This window comes from Staurois parvus, unplaced genomic scaffold (genome assembly GCF_062004578.1).
Source record: "Staurois parvus isolate SC_StPar_1 unplaced genomic scaffold, SC_StPar_1.0 ptg000393l, whole genome shotgun sequence".
NCBI lineage: Eukaryota > Metazoa > Chordata > Amphibia > Anura > Ranidae > Staurois > Staurois parvus.
In genome coordinates, this window is record NW_028318189.1 from 1217176 (window position 1) to 1238123 (window position 20948).

The window sequence follows — 20948 nt, forward strand, 5'->3', positions numbered from 1 at the left end:
CTCCAGATTCTCCAGCCCAGAGCTGGAGAATCGGAGGGACCACAAAACTAAGCAGCGATAATTTACCCCTGCTTAGTAAACTGATCTTTTACTGTAATCTATTACAGTTTATAGATTATAGTAAAATAGTAAACGCCACGTAATCCCAAGGGGTTCACATACTTTTTCTTGCAACTGTAGCTTGTTGCATATTTCTATACCCAAAATTCAAAGCATTGTTCCAAAGTTTCTGAAGTAAAAAAATTAAAAATAGAAAAACCCCTGCGCTATTAGTACTCACAACTAAAAATAGATAAATATATAACTAAAAAATAAGCCAAATTAAGTCAAATTGAATCCAGAAAGCAGCTACTACTCAACTGTGCAATCACTCCACTGTTTTAATTAATCAAAATCAAATACTGGTGAAGTGCTTCCAATATGACATAACAATCAAATATCGTATAACCTCATACCATATCCCTTTATCATAAACAGATCCCACCAGTATGCAGTATTCTTTTGTGAATGTGCAAAAAAAATATATATATATATATACATACACATACACACACTCAGTATAGCTCTTAAAGCATAGAAAAAAAACAACAACTTATAGTCTAATGTGAAAATCCCATACACCAACCAATCTTCGTGCAATCCTCAATCGATATATTAATTCTTGGCAGAACAACAATATGATTTTCTTCAGCAAGAACAAGCACCGCCATGCTCTTCACCACACCTAATGGTTATCTGCTCACCTGCTATCATAGACCTCACTGCAAAGGGAGGGTGAATTGCTATTATATTACAGACCACGATCTTCCTCCGCATTCACCTGGTCATTACCGTACTCCCAGGAATAGATATATTAAAAGTAAGCCAAGAAACATCCAATAGTGCAGACTAGTTAAAATTCCACTTGCATGTTAAAAAGTTCATAGAGGTATGTCACAGGCTATTAGCATGCTCGACTTTACAAAATGGCATCTAAGCTTCGCCCAGCGTAATGAGGACCCTGCCCATCTGACGTGTTGCGCCCCAGTCAGCTTTGCGGTGTATGGGACTCTCACATTAGACATTTTGTTTTATTTTTTCTTTTATGCTTCAAGAGCTATACTGTGTGTGTATGTATATGTGTATATGTATGTGTGTGGTGTGTGTGTGTATGTATGTAATATATATATAAATATATATATAACTTTTTTTGCACATTCATAAAAGAATACTGGGGGATCTGTTTATGTTAAAAGGTTTTGGTACGAGGTTATATGGTATTTGATATCCTATTGGAAGCGCTTCCCCAGTATTTCATTTTGAAAGTATCTGAGTTCATGTTTTCTGCTGTATGTGCTAAACTTCCCGTGAAAAGAAGTGGCAAGGCATAGTTAATAGTTTTGAAACAGCATAGAGGCTGCTCCAATAATAAGAGTAAAATCCTGAATTTACTGTCAATTGGGCTTGTTAATTAATCAGAGGAAAATGAATGAATGCTGTTCTGTGGTTGCTATATGAATTTCCACTATTAAGTTTCCCCCCTTAACAAAAATGTTATCAAAACAATCCCACTTTTATATATGTTTCCAATTTAGAAAGTTGTATGCATTTTGGAAATACTTTCTTTTCCAGATGTTAAACAGAATACTAATTAATAATCTGTGTCTCTTTATTTTTAGTGTTTAATTCAGTGGATGATGCCTTATAATGTTAATGCGTAAATAGCGTGTCAGTTATATTATCCTCCCTAATCCATATTGGCAAACAGAGTGAATGTTCTGGGAAAGGTGTTACTTTTCCTTGGTTTCCAATAGGCTTAGGCTGAATGACCAGCTAATAGATGTTTGAATATGCATAAGTCATTCAGACCAAAAAGCTGTTGTCATTGCACTCAGTCAGTAAAGCCAGTGCACACACATACAGGGATACAATGTCTGTCTCTTTCTATTGTGTTCTGATAATGCTACTCATACCTGGAGTAGCTAACTACATTGCAAAGAGTTATCCTAGTGATGAGCCAGCCATCCTACAAGAATTTGCCAATAGGACAAAAGATGCAGCGGGTAAAAATGCAGTCCCTCCTGAACTGCCCAACTTCATGATGAGTCTCTACCAAAATGTTCATCGCTTAGAGACCAGACAAGGCACAGAGCAAAGACCCACACCAAAACTGAGGTCCCCATCTAGTCCACAGGCTGATATTATCAGGAGTCTAGCTGCTAAAGGTAAGATTACAGCTCTTCTTATAATATAAATTTTGTCATATCAAATTGCTATCTCTACACTGACCAGTTATTTTTGGTTTATTTGAATATTGATGCTAATAGTTCTAACACTAGGATTAATTCTAAGGTATATAAATTAAATAATGATGTTTCATATAGCTGTTATCCAATATAGTGTAAATTGAATTGGAATCTACAGTACTGAACATTTTTATTTAGGTTTATATATTTTGTTAGGTCTATATCATTATGCAAAATAAAATGAAATATATTAGGATCAGGATTTTAAATATAATATTCTATAAAAATAGATCTATCATAAATCATTGTTCTAACCTAGGACATTACATGAACCAGTCACAGCTTGTAAATGTTGGCAAGTATCACAAAAGTAATGTTGGCATTTTAAAAAACAGATATTGGAGTTGATTTTTTTTTAATCCAAATATGAGTTGATTTACGAACGGCAAATAGATTGTTTTGCAAAGGAATTTTCTCCCTTAGCTTGGTGAATGTGGTGAAAATTCACTTTGCAAAGAATACTCAATTAAGTGCAAGGAAAAAAGCAAAAAAAAACAACACAGTATATGTTCATGCATGATTCGATGATTGAAGTCATCAGAGCTTCACCTCATTCACTAAGCTAAGGAAAATTTCCCTTGCAAAATGAACAGCCATTTGGCCTTTAGTAAATCAACCTCATTGCTGGCTACTATGGACATGATCCAAAACACTGTGCACTGGTACCCAAACAGGCAATGATGAATGCATAGTTTCCTAATGATGTGGAAAAATAGGTAATTGAAATTGCTCTGAGGAGTATGCTGGAAATTCTCTACGACTAACCCTGGTTGTCATATCCCATATTTAGTCCAAATATCTCTTTTTAAAAGAGTTGCATTGCAAGCAAAATTTGTTCTACATATAATCAACCTTATATTGTGGAGCTGGACTTAGACATCAGAAGGAACTCGCATATGGCAGCCTACTATAGTTATTGAACACTATTTGCTTCAAACAAGTGTTGCATCCATGTTTATATTTTCCAAGCATAATGGGGAGATTGCACATATATCCCTGAACTGGTCTTGGCATTGAGAAACCAATATCTATTAGATAAAAAAAACTCCTATCCAGCTGAGTGACTGTTCTCTTGAGGTGAGCTGGATGGGATACATGCATAGTGATTGTTAGGGATCCTTTGCATATAATCTGGATTGAGTAATGAATATCTGTGAGTAGTTAAGCAGAACAAACTAATTAATTTGGAGTAATTGAGTGGGAAGTTCAGTAAGTGATAAAAGTGTTAATGAAAGTGTTACTAGTGTTACATTTAGCATTAGCAAGCCCTGCTACTGTATGTGTTTGTAAAATACAAAGGGATTACCATGTACAGTATGTCACTGGTAGATGTCATAACCTGGGTATTGCATGGGCTTTTAACAAATGCATTTCTATTAAGGCAGGCTTCCCATTGAGGGGCAGATGTCAAAGGCAACTAGAAGACCTGCCTGCCTTCAGAACACTAATGCCATCAAGGGTCCTAACCAGTCACATACAGGAATCTGTACATCTTTGACTAAATGATGAGCTGGCAAGGTTTCTAGAACATTGTTAGAACTGGAAGCTGGTTATTTTAAAGTGGAACCAAATCCTTTACAGTCAAATAAGCTGCCATCATAGTCTGTTTTGATCTGCAGTTGATATGGTGCTGCACATATGATCAGTTATGACACCATTCATTTGATGCTTAGATAGTAAAGTTAAGAGCACAAGCGAATGTGATAGTTATCTTTCACTGCATGCCTTCAATGTAAAGCTACTTTCACACTGCTCTTTTGTTAAAAACAGATATGCGTTTTTGCCATATTTCTGGTGCGTCTTGCATCTGTGAAAAAAGTACACATTACTCAAAAACCACACCAAAAAAAAAAGCAACTGTGGGTGCGTTTTTATGCATTTTTGACACGTCTTTGATGCAGTTTCCATTCATTTAAATGGAAGGTGTGTTTTTGTTTTTTTAACCACACCAAACATGCACCAAAAACGCAGCAAGCAGGACCTTGAAAAATGAAATGGACCTGCAACTGACCAGTGTGAAGAGTTCCATACGATTTAATGGTCCATGTGTTTTTCTTCCTCTTTTTTTTTTAATGCAAAAACAGGAAAAACTGATCAGTGTGAAAGCAGTCTGTTTTGAGAAATTGCTAAATCATTGGGGTTAGTTCTGCTTTAAGTCCTTTACACTAATCAAATATTGCTTCTAATGTTAGCCAAGTGCACAGAATTCATGCAGTTTCTGGCTAGCCTTTCAAAAAGGTAATTGGTAATATACAGTATATTAATTATATAGTTTAATAGTTTTAATCTGTTTCTTTTGCTAATATGGGGTCTGATACACAGTCTGACATAAAGATTGACAATATTTCCCATTTGTCACAATCAGAGAATAGCAAATAGATGCATTATCCTTGCCTGGCTTTCCAAACAGACACTTTCCATGCCATATTGCCTTTTCTACTATAAAATCTGTACAGGAAAATACAGTTTCAAAGGCTCAGTTGATTGTCATTGACATCCAATTTTTTGGCCTCAGAGTCTTCAGTTGTATAACATTTAGAGTCCATTTACATTATTTTGTGCATTAAGGTGTGTTGCATTAAAGCAGCTCATTGAAATCAAACTTTGAAATGAGCTTCCGAGGCAGAAAAAATTCCAATTCTTGGACATGTCACAAAATTTCTGTCGCAATGCATTACATTGCAGCCTGTTGCTATTCATCTGCAATGCCTAAGTGTATTGGACTGCTATTTGAAATTATTAGCACTGCAATGCATTAAGGCTTGTAACGTGCATTGTAGAAATTCAATTATTGATGATGCAACACATAGAATTTGGGTCTAAGGTATGCGTGAACATTTTTTTCAGCTGTCACTGCAGATTTTAGTGATTCAGAAACAATAATTTTGTTATTTTAACATTGAAAAATTATCATAAAGGTTGCTTGGTGTTGGATGAATAACTATTCTGTCTGGGTTGATCAGTAATGAATGGTGTTAGTTTTGGACCAAAAAGTCATATAGATCAGTGTTACAATTTTGCTTTGATGTCTTGGAAAGGGGTATGCAGACTATGTTTAAATCTCTGTACCAGACACACTTTACAAGCACTCATTACACAGAATACTAATACACATCCTTTTCATAGCTTGTCTGCATGTCTCTTTATCAGAAGACTGCTGCCAACCTTCAGCACCTTAGGAGTCTTCATCAGTATTGTCCTTTTTAAAGCTTAGGTCATTGAACAGAGACATAGGTCAGACAGCCCTATAGAAATCCCATAAGTTCTGCAATCCACATCTTGTGCATTAAACTAAGTACAGACATGATTGAATAGCTTTAGTTAAACTTTAGTATATTCTACAATGAAGTTAAGCTGTTTTTTTTTTTCAAAAACATTGTTTTGGAAATTCTGAGCAATCATACACGCTCTGAATCCATATAGAAAGTTAATGTTAAATGCAAAAAATAATGATAAAACCTGTGACACTGCAACCGTGCTTCCAGGATTTTTTTCCTGGGAATACGCAATTTTTGCAATTTTAGGATTAGAAAAACATGGTTATGAATCATTATCCTAAATTTATTATAATTATCCTAAATAGCAATAGTGTTCAGGGTTAAAGTTGGCTCCAAAAAAGTGCAGGAAAAAGCAGTGAATTGTGTATATCATCATTATATTAGCTTGAGTGTACATTACCTTTATGTGTGGGACGTTCACTTATATTCTGTCCTACCTTCTGTAGCCACGCATTGCAGCATGCTCTAAAGCAGGTGCATTGGGGTGTCATTCAAAGTGAATTTAACTGCGATGCACCAGGGCATGTAATGCACATTATAATGTATTACAGTAACACGTGCTATTGTGGGTATTACCACAATACAAAATGTAATTCAATCCTTAGCAATTTGTAAATACGTTTTTATATATTAACCACTTGCCCTCCTGAGGATTTACCCCCCCCCCCCTTCCTGACCAGGCCATTTTTCGCATTACGGCGTTGTGTTATTTTAACTGACAATTGTGCTGTCATGCAAGGCTGCACCCAAATGAAATTTACATCATTTCTTTTGCCACAAATTGAGCTTTCTCTTGGTAGTATTTGATCGCTTGTGCGTTATTTTTTTTTTCGCTATAAAAAAAAGACCAACAATTTTGAGAAAAAAACAATATTCTTGACTTTTTGCTATTAAATGTCCAGTAAAAAAAATGTTAAAAATCACATTTTGTCATAAATTTAGGCCAAAATGTGTTCTGCTACTTGTCTTTGCTAGAAAAAAAAAATCTTAATACGTGTAAATTAATTGGTTTATGTGAAAGTTATAACGTTTACAAATGGCGGTGTATATATACGGAATTATTTTTTTTTTCACTAGTAAAGGCGGAGATCAGCAATATATAGTGGGATTGAATGACTGCGGCGGACATTCTGACACTGTGAGGATCTGACTTGGTGTCACTGCCATCCCCAGTGACACCAATACAGTGATCAGTGCTAACAAAAAGCACTGACACTGTAGTAATGGCACTGGTCAGGAAGGGGTTAACGTGAGGGGCGATTAAAGGGTTAACTATGTGCTTCATGTGTTTTACTAGGGGACGGTGTCTGTGTGCTTCACTGTAAGCACACTGCTTTGGATGGCTGTGCTGTGCATCAGTGTGCCCGAGCTGACAGGGAGGAGAACTGTTAGCAAATAAAACAGTTCTTCTGGTCTGAGATCTTCGGTAATCACCGGGCGCCGGCGAGTAATCACCGGGCAGGACCAGGTGATTGGCAGCGTGGGTAGGGGGCGCATGCGCCTCTTACCTGGAAATGCAAAATCATGTGTATATATATGTGATTTTGCACACCGTGCTGCCCTGTAGCAGTATTTCTGCTATATGGCAGTCAGGAAGCAGTTAATACATATGCCCAACCCAATAACATGGCAGTTCATCTTTCTCTTTTCTTGCTTAAATTTACCTTCTGCTAAAGTAGAACAAAACATTAGTTAAATAAAATGGTGTAGATACTCTGTTGGGATTTTATTGCTGTTGGTGTCCCTGTTAAGGAGATTTCCCAGACACAGGTAGTCACAGGTGAGCAATGATAGGTCAATAAAGAAGAAATTAATATGTTGCACCTGGGCTGTAGAGACTAGTAAAAACCTTTCAAACATTAAGGCCATCCTTATGACTCTCAATCCAAAACAGTGTTAACAGTTTTGAATAAAGCCTTTTTTTTTTTAAATCTGCGTTGTGTTTGTATATGCAGCTCTATGTGCTTCTGTTATAAAAAGTAGCTACAGTATTTGTAACTTTTTGCCAAGGTTCAACATTTCCAAGCATTATTTGCCCACTAAAAGGATTACCTAAATGATAATGATTGTGTGAACTGTTTAAAACACATTTGTCACTCTTTACAGTTGCAAAAAAAGGAAGTGTGAAGACAGCCCCTACAAGCATAAATTTACACCTTATCTAAATCAAATTAGCAAAAACTAATCCTTCCAGCTACTAATACAAAAGAGGTACACAAGAGAAAATGAGATGCAATAGGAGATTAGAACTGGGTGACAAAACAGAAACATGCTTGAATGGGAACCTCCATCTTACAGCACATGTAAATATTTACTACAACTAGTTAATAAAGACATGGTGAACAATATTTTCAGATGCTATAAAGCCTCATACACGCGATGAGAATATCGGACGAATGATTGCCCGTTTTTTTTTCGCCTGCTATTCTCACATCGAAAGTGAAAAGGTTACTAAAGATACAATAATTCTCCTACGAAAGAAAAGATTTTTGAAAGTGATGTCATGTATTGTATTTTCGGACGACTACTGTACTAATTAAAAGAAAATCATATGATCTGGTATCGTACAAGAAAAATTTTTGCGCTTGTCCCTTTTGGATATTGTCACACAAATTGTTGTGATCAGCTCTCGAAAGCTGTGTACTAACGATCCAATTATCAAACGATTGGTCCTCGCACAAAAATTTTCCTAGGATTTTCTTATAGTGTGTACGGAGCATTAGGCTACATTTACTCTTGCCCTTGGGGGAGCAGTAAGAACAGGCAGGCAATCCGCATTTTTATCCCGCCTCCATTACTGCAACTCCCTCCTCACTGGTCTACCGTTACACAGGCTATCCCCCCTTCAGTCTATTATGAATGATGCTGCTAGACTCATACACCTTACCAACCGATCAGCGACTGCTGCCCCTCTCTGCCATTCCCTCTACTGGCTTCCACTAACCCAATGTATAAAATTCATAATACTAACCACAGCTTACAAAGCCATCCTACACTGCCCCTAGCTACATTGCCAACCTCATCCACAGATACCGCCCAAATTGCCCACTCTGCTCCTCCCATGATATCCTCCTCTCTAGCTCCCTCATCACCTCCTCCCACGCTCACCTCCGGGACTTCTCCAGAGCCTCTCCCATCCTCTGGAACTCCCTACCACAGCATATCCGGTCAGCCCCCACCCTGTCTGCCTTTAGGCGATCTTTGAAAACTCACTTCTTCAGGGAAGCCTACCCCACCTCCACCTCCACCTAAGAACTGTACTTGAATCACCTCCGCCAGATCATCCCCTGCTGTTATCACCTTTTTGTATCACCTCCCCCTTCCTTTAGATTGTAAGCTCCACGAGCAGGGCCCTCCTATTCCTTCTGTACTGAAAGTATTGTAATTGTACTGTCTCCCTTATATTGTAAAGCACTGCGCAAACTGTTGGCACTATATAAATTCTGTATAGTAATAATAACACCATAGGTTAAAAGGGATGAAATCTTTACCATGGCCCTGAAACAAAACATTGAGGCCGAGGCATGTGTATAGCCTCAGCCAGCTGCCTTTGCAGCTTAAGGGAGCTGGGGTGCAGTAAAAACATGCCTCAACTTGCTATTTTTAACACCCCCCCACCCAACCAAAAGTGTAAATGAGCCGTTATTGACAAATGTGCACTTGTTTTAGTGATGCATCATAGATACTGTATTTACTGTTGAGGTATAACATTTCTTTTTTTCTTCATTCAGAATTTGAGCAAGTGGGTGAAAGATATGTCTTCATTTTTGACTTCTCATCTCTGAGTCATGATGAACTGCTTCAACATGCAGAGGTTCGATTTGGGAAATCTACATTATCAAAAATACACAGTGATGTGATGCCACTTAACATTGACATATTTCATCAATACTCCACTTGCCAAGATTCTCAGGAGCTATGCCACAATTATGTCTACCTGGGCTCAAGTACCTGTAAAACCAGAGTCTCAGAGAGTTGGATAGTGATGGATGCTACAGCCATAGTCCGTAAGTGGTTTCAAAGGAACTATAAAGCTGGTCATATTAACACAGCTGTCCATTTGAAACCTATAGAAACGGTGTCTGGTGTTGAGCATGGAAAGAGGAGATACAGTGAGCAGAAACCTGAAGATAAGCAGATGTTGATGTTTGTATATTCCAATTTATCCAGGAAAGAGAGGTCTTCTGTAACTGCTTCCCTCTTGCTAGATGCCACACAATCGAAATATCTAACAACAATCCCATTCTTGATGAACAAATCTGCATCAAGAAGACGGAGAAGAAGCCACATGATTAGGGACCGTATCATTAGCATGAAACAACCCCCACTAACTGACAATAAAATAAATCTTTGTAGAAGAGTGGACTTCATTGTGGACTTCAAAATGATTGGCTGGGATGCTTGGATCATTCACCCCAAAAAATTTAATGCCTATCGGTGTGAAGGAAGCTGTCCAAGCCCTGTGAATGAAGGTGGCAAACCTAACAATCATTCATATTTACAGGTAAGAGCTTATTTTTTTTTACTCTAGGTATAGTCTTAATGTCATTGGGTGGGCAAACTCTGGTATTTGCCATGTGGGATGGTGTGGCTTTAAGTATATATGGGTTGATACCAGGGGCGGCTGACCATTTGGAAACTCGGCACTGCCCGAGGGCCCTGGGTCAGTAGGTGGCCCCATGAGATGCCCCTGGTACCTTTTTCATAGGCTTTTTTGAGTTTGGGGCCCCATCATCCCCTATTGCCCGGGGGCCCCATGAGTTGTCAGTTCGCCCCTGGTTGATACAAACTCTGGTGGCTTGTTCAGTCTTACTCAATCTACGTGCACAGTCTTTACTTATACTCTTCTTATACTACACTCACTCAGTAAGAAAAGATAAGAGAGAAGTAAGTGAGAAATCTACCCATGATTGAACACACTGATTCGAGCTGTTCTGTGTCTTGATGCACAAGAAATAAAAAGTCACTCATGCATGGTAAAGAGATTTCTTTCTATCATAGTAGCACTTTACATGCTTGAATGTGCTCATTATCACTCCCTAGCCCTAGTCAGTACATAAGATAGCTATACACTAGTAGAATGTCAATTTTTCATTTTCAGAACATTTATTTGATTTTCTAAATGTTAATATGATCAAATTGATGATCATATTCAGTTGTAGGGACAAGAACATTTGATGGATCAAGATGGAAAATTTTAATTGAATAAACATATTTCCAACAAAGTATTACGGTTTTTGTTCAGGAAACACCATTCATCTTAAAAGCAAATGAAATTTTGACTTTTTTTGAACATACATCAAGTCTCTGTTGCCATTTGCTAATGTACTGACAAGATATTTGGAATGAATATCTACCAGTGTATGGCCAGCTTTAAGCCTATTCAGCCAGTGGCTACGGCAGCCGGTCCGACAGAAGCTAGCTGTTCGGCCAACTTCTGTCGAAGGGGCATGACTGAAAAAGGTCTGCCGATCAGCTCCCAATCAACAATCTCAGCCAATGGCTGAGAGCACTGACCAGAGTGTTCTGGTGGGGTGGGGGGGGGTTGCCCCCCTGTCAGAACACAATAGCACAGCATGGGACAAAAACGGGGGAAAAAAAAAAAAAGAGTTGTGTGTACTAGGCTTTAGAATGGCCTAAATATTCGATCTTTTGTCTAAAGCAGCCCATAGATTATGCAATGTTATATCCTTCCATCACAGGTGGAAAGAAAAAAAAAAGAAAGCTCTATTCCCCCGTCAACATAATAAGTGTTGATGGGGGAATCCCTCCCACAACGCTATTGTGTTCTGAAGCCTTCCCTGCTGGCAGAACACAATGATCACTGCTGGTGGCTACAGCTACTGGTAGTGATCGAATGAAAAAAATCTGACAGGCTGGTTGTATTGAAGGTGATCGCTTGATTGACTTCAGTACAACCACCCTACTCATAGATGGATCAAATTTCAGTTGGTTTCTATTGAACCAGCCAAGACTGGATCCATCTATGAATCGGTCTGTTCTTGGGCAGGATTAAACAATTTGGGCCACCCTAAGTGCTAACTGGTATTACAGTATCTCACAGAAGTGAGTACACCCCTCACATTTTTGTAAATATTTTATTCGATCTTTTCATGTGACAACTCTCAAGAAATGACACTTTGCTACAATGTAAAGTAGTGAGTGTACAGCTTTAAAAACAGTGTAAATTTGCTGTCCCCTCAAAATAACTCAACACACAGCCATTAATGTCTAAACCGCTGGCAACAAAAGTGAGTACACCCCTATGGCTGGCCATACATTATAGAATTCTCTATTCAATTTCTGCCCAATTTCCTTTAGATTTACCTTCAACTATGTAGTGCAAGGTCCTGCCTAATTGGATACAATTGAAAGTGTTGTTAAGGTTTGTCCTCAATATTATATTTTTTTTCTAAATCTAAAGCAAAATTCTGAAGAAAATTGTATAATGTATGGCCAGCCTTAGTGAAAATGTCCAAATTGGGCCCAATTAGCCATTTTCCTTCCCGGTGTCATGTGACTCTTTCCTGTTACAAGGTCTCAGGTGTGAATGAGAAGCAAGTGTGTTAAATTTGGTGTTATCACTCTCACTCTCTCATACTGGTCACTGGCAGTTCAACATGGCACCGCATGGCAAAGAACTCTCTGAGGATCTGAAAAAAAGAATTGTTGCTCTACATAAAGATGGCCTAGGCTATAAGAAGATTGCCAAGACCCTGAAACTGAGCTGCAGCACAATGGCCAAGACCATACAGCAGTTTAACAGGACAGGTTCCACTCAGAACTGGCCTCAACATGTTCAACCAAAGAAGTTGAGTGCACGTGCTCAGCATCATATCCAGAGGTTGTCTTTGGGAAATAGACATATGAGTGCTGCCAGCATTGCTGCAGAGGTTGAAGGGGGGGGGTCAGCCTGTCAGTGCTCAGATCACACGCCACACACTGCATCAAATTGGTCTGCATGGTTGTCGTCACAGAAGGAAGCCTCTTCTAAAGATGATGCACAAGAAAGCTCGCAAACAGTTTGCTGAAGACAAGCAGACTAAGGACATGGATTACTGGAACCATGTCCTGTGGTCTGATGAGACCATGATAAACTGATTCGGTTCAGATGGTGTTAAACGTGTGTGGCAGCAACCAGGTGAGGAGTACAAAGACAAGTGTGTCTTGCCTACAGTCAAACATGGTGGTGGGAGTGTCATGGTGTGGGGCTGCATGAGTGCTGCCGGGTTTGGAGAGCTACAGTTCATTGAGGGAACCATGAATGCCAACATGTACTGTGACATACTGAAGCAGAACATGATCCCCTCCCTTTGGAGACTAGGCCGCAGGGCAGTATTCCAACATGAGAACAACCCCAAACACACCTCCAAGATGACCACTGCCTTGCTAAAGAAGCTGAGGGTAAAGGTGATGGACTGGCCAAGCATGTCTCCAGACCTAAACCCTATTGAGCATCTGTGGAGCATCCTCAAATGGAAGGTGGAGGAGCGCAAGGTCTCTAACATCCACCAGCTCTGTGATGTCATCATGGAGGAGTGGAAGAGGATTCCAGTGGCAACCTGTGAAGCTCTGAAGTCCATACCAAAGAGGGTTAAGGCAGTGCTGGAAAATAATTGTGGCCACACAGAGTATTGACACTTATTTTGAGGGGACAGCAAATTTACACTGTTATACAAGCTGTACACTCACTACAAGGGGCGGACTGACCATTCGAGCACTCAGGCACTGCCCGGGGGCCTGGGGTCAGTAGGGGGCCCCATGAGATGCCCCTGGTACCTTTCATAGGCTTTTTTGGGTGTCTGGGCAAGGACACAGGGGCCCTATGATCCCCTATTGCCCGGGGGCCCCATGAGTTGTCAGTCTGCCCCTGCTCACTACTTTACATTGTAGCAAAGTGTCATTTCTTCAGTGTTATCACATGAAAAGATAGAATAAAATATTTACAAAAATGTGAGGGGTGTATTCACTTCTGTGAGATACTGTATATATCAGCAGGTATTTAGATACCTGGGATTTTTACCACACGTAAGTTGCTGACATATATAAAAACATTCCTTCCCATAATCACTACTTAACAGTGTCCAAGTTGTCATTTTAGATTTATTGGTCATCTAACAATAACATTAAAAAAAATAAGGTTAAGATCACTAGAAAGAGGCTGCTGATGCTTTTTGCTTACAATTTAGTGGCAGGAGCTTCATGATCCAATCATATGAAAATGAATTGGAACTGCTTGCATTGTATGAGAAAGTAAAATGGGAAAAAGTCCATTCTCCAGAATGCTGTAACACCTGTCTGCTGCAAATTTTTTCTTTGCATGTAATCGTCTAACATGCTTTTCTGACAGCTTGTTGGCAGAACTACATTGTAAGAATTATAATAGAAAAATACACCTGGACTGAGATGAAAACAGACACCGTGCACAAAGGATCATTCTTACATCAGCTGTATGCATGTGACTTGATGTTGATTTATCAGCCATATCTATTTTCCACTGTTATGTGCACAAGGCTTTTACAAACATTTTATATGCCTAGTGTAATTTCCTGGCATTTTCCACCGGAACTGCAAGTGCCACGTACAGCCTACCATACAAGTGACTATGGTGTACGTGGCCATACTCTTGTAAATGCTGGTACTTCTTTGCATCTGCGTTAACTCTTGCATGAGCATGCGTGGGTAAACACTGATGCAAAGGAGCATTAGAATTTTCAAGAGGTCAACCATGTACAGCCATTCACTTGTATGGCAGGCTGTATGCTGCATGTGAGGCTTCCCAGACACCGCAAAGCCCTAGAAAATTACACTAGGCATACAAAATGCCTGTAAAATCCCTGTGTGTATGAACTGTAAAAATTCTGACACCAAGGATTGTTGTTGCATGTTTGTTTAAAATCACAGTTATTAGAAAAAGAAATCCATTGTGCTTTTTAAAAGGGAAACCTGAGTCCTGCGTGCCTGCTTTGCTTCCCAAAACAAATGTTTTCTGTATATCTTGTAATGTACAGCGCTGAGCGAACTGTTGGCAAATTATAAATACTGTATAATAATAATAATAATATATCATCTATAATATTGAACTTGTTCCCTTCAGTGTTTGACCTTCTTTACACTTTTGGCATCCTTGGCCACTTGCTGTGAGAAAAAGTGAGATAACCTCACATTCTTACACTCTGGGAGACAATCAGCAGGAAGTCCTGTTCAATTAGCATAAGACTTGCTTCAGATTTAAATGAAAAACAGTTAACAGCATCCTTTAGCAAAGCTTACAAATAGCAGCACATATTAAAAGCATAAATAAACAGTGACCTAAACTAGACAAATAGTCTAAGACTAGTTGTCACACAGCTGGCAGGTCCAAGCTGCACATTTAGAAAGTATGTATACTTTTATATACTAAATAAAGGCTTTATCAACATATTTTTTTATAAGATTATCAAATTAAGTCTATGTATAAGAGCTGATATTGAAGAGATAATATAACAAAATGATTATTCAAGGCATGTTCGGAGGTGGGCCTAAGTTAAAGGCCAAGTCCATATTTTGAAAAAAAAAGACATTGCATATTGCAGAAGAAAATGTGCATTTATTGTGGTTGTTTTTTTTTTTTTCAAATGAGTCCACAAAGCATTGTGAAAGTGCCAATTTTTTCTCTGGCTCTATGTATATGCTCTGCTGTACACCCTTTCCAGGAAACTTTGGACAGAGATTTTCTTTTCCCATTCACGTACATTGTAATAAATGTTTAAGCTGGCCAACTGAATAAAAGTACTTCCTCTCTGACCAAACCCCACTCTGTTCTGCAAAATGCTCCAGTGGATTTAGTACCAATATGGGGCAAATAGACACAAGTTGTAGGAGAGCCACAAGGTTCAGGTCTGGACATTGACCTGCCCTGCAACAGAAATAAATAATATCTGTGCTCAAATCCCAATAGCTTATACATACACTGTATATAACCATCAGGTGCTAACGGGGTGTGACCACATGTTAACACTAAAAATTCTGGATGGACCCCCTGCATGCTGTGTTACTCCCTTTCTAGCACACTTTGCACAAAAACAGGGATTTTTTGCTCACATATATTGCAATACATGTTTAAGCTGGCCAACTGTGTCAAAGTGATCCCTCTCTGGCCAAGCCCTACTCTTCTCTAGAAAATGCAAATGCTCCAGTGGATATTGTGGCAATATGGGTCAAATAGACACAAATTGTAAGAGAGATACAAGGTGTTTTAGTGCACCCAGGAGGGACAGGTGCAGTGTCCAGCTCCACTACAGGCAGCCTGTCGAAATCTATGGCAGGCTGTAGCTGGACGATGTAGTGTACCCTCGTTTAGGGCCCTGTGTGCTCAGGGATGAGGGTCTGGATTGCAAATCTTTTTAATGCCAACCTACATTTTGTATTATTTATCTCTAGTTTTGTTAATTTCAAACTGGAGATAATTATTTTTTGAATTTGGTGCAGTTGTAGGCAGGTGGTGTGCTGCAATTTTTTCATTGACCCAAAGAAAGTTCTATATCAGGGGTGGGCAAACTTTTTGACTTGAGGACCGCAATGGGTTCATATATTGGACCCGGGGGCCGGACCAAGAGTAGATGAATGATGTGTATGTGTCATCCATAGTAAGTATAGTAATATTCCCCCATAGTAAGCATAGTAATTAATCCCCCATATAGTAATTCATCCCCCATATAGTAATTCATCCCCCATAGTAATTCATCCCCCATATAGTAATTCATCCCCCATAGTAATTCATCCCCCATATTAATTCATCCCCCATATAGTAATTCATCCCCCATATAGTAAGTCATCCCCCATAGTAATTCATCCCCCATATAGTAATTCATCCCCCATAGTAATTCATTCCCCATAGTAATTCATCCCCCATATAGTAATTCATCCCCCATATTAATTAATCCCCCATATAGTAATTCATCTCCCATATAATAATTCATCCCCCATATAGTAATTCATCCCCCATAGTAATTCATCCCCCATATTAATTAATCCCCCATATAGTAATTCATCCCCCATATAGTAATTCATCCCCCATTTTAATTAATCCCCCATATAGTAATTCATCCCCCATAGTAATTCATCCCCCATAGTAATTCATCCCCCATATTAATTCATCCCCCATATAGTAATTCATCCCCTATAGTAATTCATCCCCCATAGTAATTCATCCCCCATATAGTAATTCATCCCCCATATAGTAATTCATCCCCCATATTAATTAATCCCCCATATAATAATTCATCCCCCATATAGTAATTCATCCCCCATATTAATTAATCCCCCATATAGTAATTCATCCCCCATATAGTAATTCATCCCCCATAGTAATTCATCCCCCATAGTAATTCATCCCCCATTTTAATTCATCCCCCATAGTAATTCATCCCCCATAGTAATTCATCCCCCATACAGTAATTCATCCCCCATATAGTAATTCATCCCCCATATAGTAATTCATCCCCCTAGTAATTCATCCCCCATAGTAATTCATCCCCCATATTAATTCATCCCCCATAGTAATTAATCCCCCATATAGTAATTCATCCCCCATTTTAATTAATCCCCCATATAGTAATTCATCCCCCATATAGTAATTCATCCCCCATAGTAATTCATCCCCCATATAGTAATTCATCCCCCATATAGTAATTCATCCCCCATAGTAATTCATCCCCCATATAGTAATTCATCCCCCATAGTAATTCATCCCCCATATAGTAATTCATCCCCCATAGTAATTCATCCCCCATATAGTAATTTATTCCCCATATTCATCCCCCATATTAAGTCCCCAAGTCCCCCCTGTGTCAATTCACTTACCTTTGCTCCGCGCGTTCCTCTCGCCGTGTTCCCGCACCGTTCCGGTGTAGCATGAAAATCTGTGTCCTATGAGGATCTGTCCCCCTCGACGTATCTGCGCATGTGCCAGTTTCAGGCATTAGCAGCCGATCGGCGATCTCCGGCACATGCGCAGATACGTCGAGGGGGACAGATCGGAGACAGACTTTCATGCTACACCGGTCTTCAGGGCGGACTGTGAGAGGAGCCTAGCGGGAGCCTAGCTCCGCGGGCCGGATTAAAAGGTCCGCCGGGCCGTATACGGCCCGCGGGCCGTAGTTTGCCCATTGCTGTTCTATATCACTTCTTCAGGTTGGCGGGAACTCATTGGGGACTTCAGTGTCCTCTGTTGTGGACTGTGATTTGTGAGCGTAGAGGCCTCAGGCATACAGTTGGAAAAGAAGGAAAAAAAATCCTATTTGTGATGTTTCCATGCACCAGTAATGTGAATACTGCAGCAACCCTCCTGTGCCACCAGCAAGAGGAACAGTATTATAAGCCTTTTACAAGTATGGACCTGGCACTTTACCCTATGATTGGGAAGTTCCTACTAGTCTCATGGACACCTGGTTCCCTTACAATTGGGCTATGTCTACCACCTTAAAGGTCTATAATCCTGCCATGTTGTTGGGACTGTACCTGATAAGTGCTGTTCAAGTAACGTGCCATGTTTACAACTAAGGCGTTTCCTGAAAATGGAAAAAGCTTCTGAGTGTGTGCATTAAAGTATTAGCCTGTAAAGTGGTTATGATTGCTGCATGGCTGCATGCAGTCAAACAATGGCAAGATAAACTCATAATATGCTAGACTGGTAATCAATACGGAAACCTAAGAGAATGTAATTTATAAAGTGCAGCCACTACTAGGGTATTAGGGAAGGAAATCACCCTCTTGTTGAGAGAGACACCCCCCATTGAATGCACGCCAGATGACCAGAGTACCTACATCTCATGTTTTCAGCTGGACTTCCAGAGCCCAGATCTGAATTATGTTGGAACTGCAAGGCCCTGCATGAAGTGTTCTCCCGGCTTTTAGGGTTTGTTATAGACTTGGATCATGGGGGTGGAGTTTAAAGATTTCAACGTGCTATTTGTCCACGTGTATGACAGACAGGCAAGTCTGCAAGGGCTTTGGTAGATACAGAGTATAGAAGTTGGCCTGGATAACCTTGTTAAATGGTATGACCCAAGCTTTAGGGCCCTCCACATGGCGTAGTTTGGGGCTGCCTACACAGTAGTAGTGCCACGTTTTAATACCAGAATGACCTGAATTGGCCGCATGTGACGGTGAAGTTACCAAATGGTCAACAAGGATTTATTAATCTGACGCAGACCATTTTATAAGGCCATAAAGGTTCTTGGGGCTTTACTGATATTCCTGGACTGTGTAGCACTGCATAGTAGGAAGCTGAGCTTGCATCTGAAATGGGGAAATATGGATGCCCCCATAAACACAATAAACAAGTGATAACTTTATTTACAGCAAGCCTTAATTTAAAGTGTTTATATGTATCTGTCTTAAAATCTTTCCACATTTAACCTACAAAGAAAGAATGTTTTTATGAAACTTGAAATGTTAAATCTCTAAATTATGATATTCAATCTATAACTGCTTCTTGTCTTTTTTTGCAGAGCTTGGTAAACTTCTACAACAGCAGAAAAGCTCCAGAAGTGTGTTGCGTTCCCATCAAGATGAGTTCTCTCAGTATGGCTTACTATGACAATATGGATATTGCTTTCCAAAGCCATGAAGCCATGATAGTAGAAGAGTGTGGATGCCAGTGACATGACACCTAACCTAAACTAAAAGACTGGTCTTAAAACAACAATTTTCAGTTTTATTGTTTTACAGATATTACTGTCATACTGCTGATATCAGAATCCATCAGTGCCAACTTAAATGTTTCACATAGACTGGAGTGAGCAAAGATGGAATTTGTGGATACACTACTCATCCTTATATATGATACAGATGGTAATCAGGCCACAATGTGATTAACAACCTCAATAACAATAGACTGAAAATACCATCCAGCCAGGCCAACAACAATTACTGTAATTATGTATGTTCTGTAAATATTATTGTAATTTATTTTTATGTAGTTTAATGCAAAACAATATTTAAAATAAAAATAATCAACTTTTACAATCAATGATTCTTTCCTGGGAAGCTATATTTCCCCATGCACCCTGCTAAACCGTGCTGGTAAGGGTAGGAGAGACAAAATAGGGTTGTTGAATCCTTTCCCTAATTTCATGCAGATATAGCAATAGGCCATCAATCCAATAGACTGTGAGTGAGGCTAGACATGGCTATTCACTGGTACGACTACCAACAGTACCATCATCTAAGCATTTACAGCAGTAGCAAGGTTGATAGTCCGGCAGTGATTTCACTGTAAAAGCATTGTCATCCTGTCAAAGAAATTCAATGTTTATTATAAGCAATCTTGCACTACAACTTGCACCTAACCCTGAGCAGCTGGCATCTGAAGCAAAAAGAGAAATTGCCACAAAAATTTGTATTTATAAAGCATGCCACTTTGAATGAAAATAAATCAATCCTATCTAGTGCTTCAAATGATATACTATATACACATACACCTACTATATATCCCCAATTGCAATAAAACATAAAGTGTACCATATAAATTAAGTTAGTCATCAAATTGTGTATCACATTGATATAAAAAGTGCATGGGGGTGCACACAGCAAAAGTTATATCCCCCACACATTTGGTGGACAGTACCACCCGCAGAACTGAACCCATTCAACTGAAGTAGTGCAGGTTTTTAGTGGTTAAAACAGAAGATGAGGAGGTAGTATGGTGCCTCCTCACTGCCTGCCAAATGCTCTCTGAAAACCAATCCATTGCAAATCACTCTTCAGAAGACAACACAAGTATAAACAAACACTTAATGTGCCTTAAACATTTGTAAGGTGTTAGGACACTTTCATTTTCAATTAATTTTCTTTCAAACAAAACGGTTTAACAAAGTGTTTTGAAAGTTTTTGACACACTTTACAAATGCCTCCTAAACATGTAACAAAGGCAGGATAATTATGTTTCAATGCCACATGTAATCACACGCATCAACACACATTTATAGTTAACACCTTGTGAACTTAGAGTGACACCAAATCCTGTTTTGTTTTTTTGGTATTTTTTAAGTATTCTATTCAAATACAGGGTGGCTACATTCATTCTCAGTGGTCTCACTGTAAGTAAGAGCATTGCCACCCTGTCTTTTTCACTCCTGAGATATACTAGGGTCTATGGCATTGGTCTTCAAATTGCGTCTTGGGGGCCGGAAGAGGCCCTTTGCTTGCCTTTATCTGGCCTTTGGAGCACTTTACCTCCCATTGATACAAGACACTATGGGGTTTATTTACTAAAGCTGGAGAGTGCAAAATCAGACTCACTTCTGCATAGAAACCAATCAGCTTCCAGGTTTCATTGCCAAAGCTTCATTGAACAAGCTGAGGTTAGAAGCTGATTGGTTTCTATGCAGAAGGGAGTCTG

General features: G+C 39.3%; 1 protein-coding gene across 1 annotated transcript; it reads left to right on the top strand.

The window, feature by feature from the left end:
• Positions 1-1884: 1884 nt before the first annotated feature.
• On the top strand, positions 1885-19573 carry LOC149455479 (nodal homolog 4-A-like). The gene is made up of 3 exons (XM_089686192.1): positions 1885-2204; positions 9295-10067; positions 19057-19573. Exons 1-3 carry the CDS (start codon positions 1910-1912, stop codon positions 19207-19209), a joined length of 1221 nt encoding a protein of 406 aa, XP_089542318.1. The 5' UTR covers positions 1885-1909; the 3' UTR covers positions 19210-19573.
• Positions 19574-20948: the final 1375 nt, after the last annotated feature.

Bases quoted from the DNA above. Each gene is read 5' to 3' on its own strand.
- LOC149455479 (XM_089686192.1), top strand. From the start codon at position 1,910: ATGTCTGTCTCTTTCTATTGTGTTCTGATAATGCTACTCATACCTGGA. The intron at 2,205-9,294 runs GTAAGATTACAG...TTCTTCATTCAG, and splicing joins CAGGAGTCTAGCTGCTAAAG to AATTTGAGCAAGTGGGTGAA. The intron at 10,068-19,056 runs GTAAGAGCTTAT...CTTTTTTTGCAG, and splicing joins ACAATCATTCATATTTACAG to AGCTTGGTAAACTTCTACAA.